This window comes from Cynara cardunculus, unplaced genomic scaffold (assembly GCF_001531365.2).
Source record: "Cynara cardunculus var. scolymus isolate 2C unplaced genomic scaffold, CcrdV1 Un_Scaffold_1496, whole genome shotgun sequence".
Lineage (NCBI taxonomy): Eukaryota > Viridiplantae > Streptophyta > Magnoliopsida > Asterales > Asteraceae > Cynara > Cynara cardunculus.
Window position 1 is genome coordinate 38,147 of NW_020200781.1, and position 6,448 is coordinate 44,594.

General features: G+C 36.2%; 1 protein-coding gene across 1 annotated transcript; it reads right to left on the reverse strand.

Moving 5' to 3' along the window:
• Positions 1-2,836: 2,836 nt before the first annotated feature.
• On the reverse strand, positions 2,837-6,230 carry LOC112502481 (transmembrane 9 superfamily member 11-like). The gene is made up of 2 exons (XM_025106396.1): positions 5,063-6,230; positions 2,837-3,630 (listed from the first exon to the last, which is right to left on the reverse strand). Exons 1-2 carry the CDS (start codon positions 6,228-6,230, stop codon positions 2,837-2,839), a joined length of 1,962 nt encoding a protein of 653 aa, XP_024962164.1.
• Positions 6,231-6,448: the final 218 nt, after the last annotated feature.

The following is a 6,448-nucleotide window of genomic DNA, read 5'->3' on the forward strand; positions in this document are numbered from 1 at the left end:
TAATCTAGTGGATGTGGTTTGCCCCCACCCGAGCACATTCTTTGTCCTAGTGTTTTTGGTTTTTTTTACTTGATAGGAGAGTCTCCCCCCTCCATATAAAAAAATACTTAATTGATAATAATTAACTAACCTTGAAGGTGTATAAGAATCATGTCATGATCATCTTTGCTTTCTGGTCGATCTGTTTTTGGATGACATCATTCATTTTCCTGAAGGTGGGTGCCCAAATGTAGGATCCCCATGGAAATCGGTTCTAAACTCTAAGATCCTCTATAACCCTAATCAACATGTCACTAACAAGTTGTTTCTTCTGACGGCGAAGAAAATCCACCTCCACCATCATCAACAAACCGAGTCGAATAACATCGTCGTGCGATAGGCCCTTTAGGTGGCCAAACTGCCTATCCACGACAGAAATCTTCAAATGGTTAAGATCCCGTGGTGAAAGTCTCGCTTTGGTTGGAAACACCCTACATATGAAAAAGTCATCTCGTAGGGTAGGAAGGCTGGTCTATGGTCAGAAACAAAGCCCTTTCAAAAGACAACTCCTACCGGTAGTAGAGATCGTGCCCAACAATATCGAACCACATCTCGTCTTCCTCTACATTCTTAGGGAAGACTATGTCTTCCTCTACATTCTTAGGGAAGACTATCTCTGGAGGAACATGTATATCAACATGGGATCTCCATCACCCATGGTAATGTCCAACACTGGACCAAAATAGGTGTTGTGAAAAAAGGCCAGCCTCATAGGACTCAATTTGTTCTTGATATCTGATGCGACAGGTACCCGACACTTGTGCGTCAACGACAGCTAGTAAAAATCCTCCTACATAGTGCCTCCATCAATTGTTATGATTATAGCAACCAAATTAGTAAGTACATAAGTACAAGGATTAAATCTAAAATTACATCAACCAAAATTACAGCAACCAAATATGTTCTTACTATAATTATTGGGACCAAATAGGTAATTGATCTATTTATAAGGACCTAATTTATAAGTAATCTAATTACATAAGTCTAATATGTAACAATTTTAAGTACATGGACCAATCTATAATTAATCTAAGTCCAAGAACCAAATTTATAACAATTCTACATATATGGACCAAATTTGTAACTCTTCCAAGTATAGAGACCAGATTTGTAAGAATTCTAAGTACATGGATCGAATGTATAACTATTCTAAGTACTAGGACTAAATATGTAATTAATAAATTATAAGGACCTAATCTATAATTACTTTAAAAATAGGGACCAAATATGTAACTATTCTAAGTATAGGGACAACTTTTTTTTAACTATTTTAAGACTTATAGTGACCTAATTCTAAGTAGAGGGACCAAATCTGTAATTAGTATACATATAATGATCTAATTTGTAACTAATCCAAGTACAAGGACCAAATCTATAAATATCTAAGATTTATTGGGACCAAATCTTTAACTATTCTAAGTAAAGAGACCAAATATGTAATTAAGACCTAATTTGTAACTAATCTAAGTATAGGGACCAAACTAGTAACTATTTAAGATTTACAAGGACCAAATTTGTAATTATTCTAAGTAGAGGGATCAAATATGTAAATATATAATTTTGCTAAATCGATTGCATCATGCATGGGTTCGAATCCCATTTCTTCCAGTCATAAGAACCTAATCTATAACTAATATAATTACAAGGATCTAATCTTTTTTTACTATAAAAATAGGGACCAAATCTGTAACTATTCTAAACAGAGGGACCAAATATGTAAGTACTCTAAGTTAATGGACTAAAATATACATTACTATTAAAACTTTGTTGGAAAGCATGGAATAAATAATGTTAGGGTTTATTCTAATAACAATAAACTAATAATAGGTCTGTAATCTTTAAAATCCAAAAATAAGTAAAAGTTTTTTTTGACATGACACCAAACACAGGTACACAATTTGGGAATTTGTGGACTTGTTTTCGGTGGCAGCCGATTTTTTTTTCAATTTTTGTACAAATTACGGAAATGCATCAAAAATCATAGGACAGAAAATAACATAACATGTGTTCAAACAACATAAGGTAAAATAACATAACTTATAACATAACATGGGTTCAAACCTGAAATCTTATTAATATTTAACACAAATAGTTTATGTTGATACGAGGCAAAGAAACTTACTTGAAGAGCCATTGCATTGAAATTGCAGAGTTACTTGACTTGGAAGATCGTTTTGTGGAGATAATTACGTGCCTTCCTTTTTTGCATAGAGAACTTTTTTAGGTCCCCACTAGTTTGTGTTTATATATAAAATGATTAAAGGGGTGCTGATGGGTGGGTTGGGGAGGGGAACATATTTACGGACGCATCATCATGTTCAAAAGAATTCAAATAAATACTTCTTTCCAAGTATAGAGATTCGATTAAAAGGTTCCCCCCATTTGACACTTTGAGGTCCGCAAAAACGGCATATCCGTAATTGTATACCTGGTAGAAAGTGTAAATTTTTAAAGTCCAAGGGCAGGTCAGCAATTGTGGAGGTAGTATATAGTGGACGTGTATATAAAAATGTAATTTTTTTTTGTCATTTTGCAGGGTCTGCAATTGCGGACTTGAGTTATTGCGAATCTACGGCCAAAAGGTGAAACCACATAGTCAAAATGGCTCTCTAATTAATTTCCCTCTAGAAATTTTATTTTTTCAATGTAAGAGATCTTAAATGGACCAAATTAAGAAAAATGATAATGTAAAATAAGTTTGAGTCATTCAACAAGTACTACATTTGAATTAAGAAAAGTCATTATTAACACGGAACGAATAATAATCATAGAAAATATAAAAAAAAATATTAATCATTCAGTCTATTTTAACAGAAGAGAAAAGCCGATGGACGAAGAAGAAAGATGTTAAAAAGCCGACCGCACCTGTAGCAAGCAACATAGCCGTGACCATGAACAACGAATAACCCAAGTAAACCATCGCTGATACGGGCCCACTCAAGCTCTTGAGATCGAAAACCAGATAATTAATCGAATACAAGAACACGTAAAGAGAGACCGAACCAGATGCAAAAAAGGATTTCCACCACCACCGCCAATCCTCAACACAAAGGTGCATGTAAGTCAGCACCAATGACACCTCGGCACAAACCGTCACGAGCAAGATAAATACGATGAATAGAAACCCAAAAACGTAATAAACTCGACTGAGCCAAATGCTCGACATAATGAAGAATAGTTCAATAAAAAGAGTCCCAAATGGGAGAGTCCCGGCTCCTAAAACTAAGATCCAAGAAGGAAATTTTTGAGTTGGGATCTCTCGAGGGATTTGATTTGTGCGAACTGGGTACTCGAGATATCTACCCTTTGTTGACACAAATCCCCCAATTAACGTCAGCGGTACTGAGATGCAAAACCAGAGTGAGATCAAAACCAAAAACGTCGTAAATGGAATAGCACCGGTGCTTTGACTTGCCCACAAGAGCGAATTCAACACCGTCATAATTGAGAAGGAGATACCCGGGAAGAAACAAGCGACACGCCACGAGACTGAAAACCATCCTCGATTTTCACCGGCTGCTAGTGTTCTCCATAGCCATACCGCAACATAACCAGCAACGACACCAAGAAACATATAAAACATAAGCATTCCTACACAAAAAAATGTCATTTGGTCAAAACTTGCTTTACAAGAAAATTTGATCATTTAGGTTTAGTGCATATAATCGCTACTTGGGGGTTAGGCACCTGAATGATTCGAGCTTTAACGAGTTATTCGAGCTTGAGCTTGATAATTCTCAAGCTTGAGTCAACCTCGAACATAAAATAAAACTTGTTTAACTTAACAAGCCGACATAACACCAATGTTCGACTCAGTTCATTCGAGAACTCGATTAAATTTTTATAGTCGAGCCGAGACATTCGAGCATACACTTTTCCTACCCAAATATGCTCATATGTTCATTAATCATGCAATAAAAATATAAAAAAAGTTATGAAACACTAGCCAATAAATGGGTTAATCTATCACGAGTTCGACGTCATAAACGAACATCAAGCTCAAACTCGATAATCTAAAAAATATTTGTCAACAGAGCTCATTCCTACGTTGAAAAAGTTATTTGAACTCGAAACTAGTATTAATTTTTTTTGCCAAGTTTCAATAACCTAATTAGTATTCGACTCGTTTCGACTTCTTTACACCTCTACTAGGAATCCACTCTAATAGGCATATAACACAAGTGTCACCTAATTAAACGTGGTCTTATACGTCTTTCTAGGAATTTTCACATTAAATGATAACAAATATTCTAGTGATTTAGGGGTCATTTACCAAATATTTATTCGGTAAACATGGTAAACGCTTAGTAGTAAATTTAACACTAACATTTTCTTACCGGATAAGATTTTTGTCAACCAAAACGGTATCATATGCAACAATTATCCAGTAAGCGCTTACCGTGGTAAATTTAACACTAACATTTTTTTACCGGATAAGATTTTTGTCCACCAAAACGGTATCATATGCAACAATTACCCGGCAAACGCTTACTGTGGTAAGAGTGGTCGCTTTCACTTACCGGGTAAGACTCTTGGTTCTTGTCTAACTCTTACTGAGTAAGATTCTTGATCGTTACCATATTCATATGGTAAGGTAAAATGACTTAGTGATCAATTACTCGAGAAAGCGTTTGGTGAACGGCCCCTTATACTTTAAATTTCCTCTAAATAAAAAATTGTTGTATTTAAATTCTTTGTCCCCTTTAATCACGTGAATGCGTATTGGATCTAAATTTAATATAACTTTATTTAATTCTTGTTTATATTCCCTTCTTGATTCTGAAAAAATTGGAGCAAGACAACAAACTATTATTCGATTTCCTTCTCAGCGGTCATCAATTCAACATCCCTTGGCAATCGTAGAAGTGTAGTTACACTGTTAACATTAGGTATCATGGAATACAGTGGTGGTAAATGGGCGAGGGTGTTTACGTCGTCACTAATCTTGTCATTAGTGACGGAAAAACATATTTTAGTGACAACAATATTTCTAATAGACAATGAATTGGGTGTACGGAAAAACCTGTGATGAGGGAACCACGGGCAGCCGGAGACATAAACCCGAGAGCAGCGAAAAAGATTGTGGCAACCGCCATTGCAAGAATCCGACAACCATCTGCCACCATGACACATAGCAATCCAGAGTTTTCAGGTGACCGAAAAACATCAGCCACCACGAGCTTCCATCCCGATAACTCCTCATTCATTTGTGCCTGAGCTTCCTTATCTAACTCCTCATAACGAGCCAAATCTCTTCGAATCGTCCTCAAGAATATCACTAGAACAATACCGGCTAGAAAAGTCACCACCATCAACGAGTTCAAGATCGAAAACCAGTGAACTTTCGCACCTTCCATCTTCAAATACGCATCCCATCTCGACGGCCACTTTATATCACTCTTAACAAATGAAACCTCATATGTAAAACTCACCCGCTCGTTTTCCTTTATCGCCATCTCTACCGAGCTCGGATCACATTTGATCGAAGACGGATATTTACCATACGGTGCAACATCCTTTTGATCGTGTTTAACACTACAAGGAATGACCTCAAATCCCACAACCATGTAACCATCACCACCTACCGTTTCATTGCTCGGTGTGATGAGTTCGGCTCCATCCCCAGTCCCAACAACACCGACAACATTATCGTGTTCGTACTTATGAACCAAAACCGTAAACTTCAAGTGATTAAAAAGATAATAAACATCTTGAACCCTTATTCCAACAGGATAACCTGTCCATCTAACAAAGAATCCATCTCTATGCATATACCTAATGGCTGGGAGATTATCAAGATTCAAATGAACCTGATACATTTCATCGATTCGTTCTTTCAGGGTTTTGTATTCATCATGCGATAACGGATTCGATTTACATAAAAAGATCTCGGTTTCATTCTTGTACATCTTAAACCGATATGGTGAGTTTTCAATTCGATCTCCCATTAGAAGCTCACCAAGATTCTCAGCACTATCTTTGATGCCTTCAGGAGGCTTACAAAAAGGTAAACTGTAATACCCATATGGAATTTCCGTATCAATGGAGGTCAAAGAGTTCACTTTTACCGATAATTGATCACCCACATCGTATTTATGAGGGAAACTACCAGGAAGATAATACGCATGAGTAATTTCAAGAATAAAACATGAAATCAGAAGATATTTCTTGAATCCATCGAAAGAACCCATTAATTTTTTTACCTTAAGATCGAAACCGGAAGGCGATCAGAAGTTGATTCAAGTGGGATTTTCATATATATAAAAGTAACAGATCTACAGATCAAAAGAGGATTGTAGTGAATCGAAGAATGGAGTATAGTTCACAATGGAAGAGGTATTGAACTTTGAAGATGAGATATTTGAACCCTAAAAGTATGGAGGTATTTGCAAATGGAAGGTGGTATAGA

Coding starts and splice junctions, on each gene's coding strand:
- LOC112502481 (XM_025106396.1), bottom strand. CDS start 6,230: ATGGGTTCTTTCGATGGATTCAAGAAATATCTTCTGATTTCATGTTTT. Junction 3,631..5,062: donor CCGTGGTTCCCTCATCACAG/GTTTTTCCGTAC, acceptor TTTTTTGTGTAG/GAATGCTTATGTTTTATATG.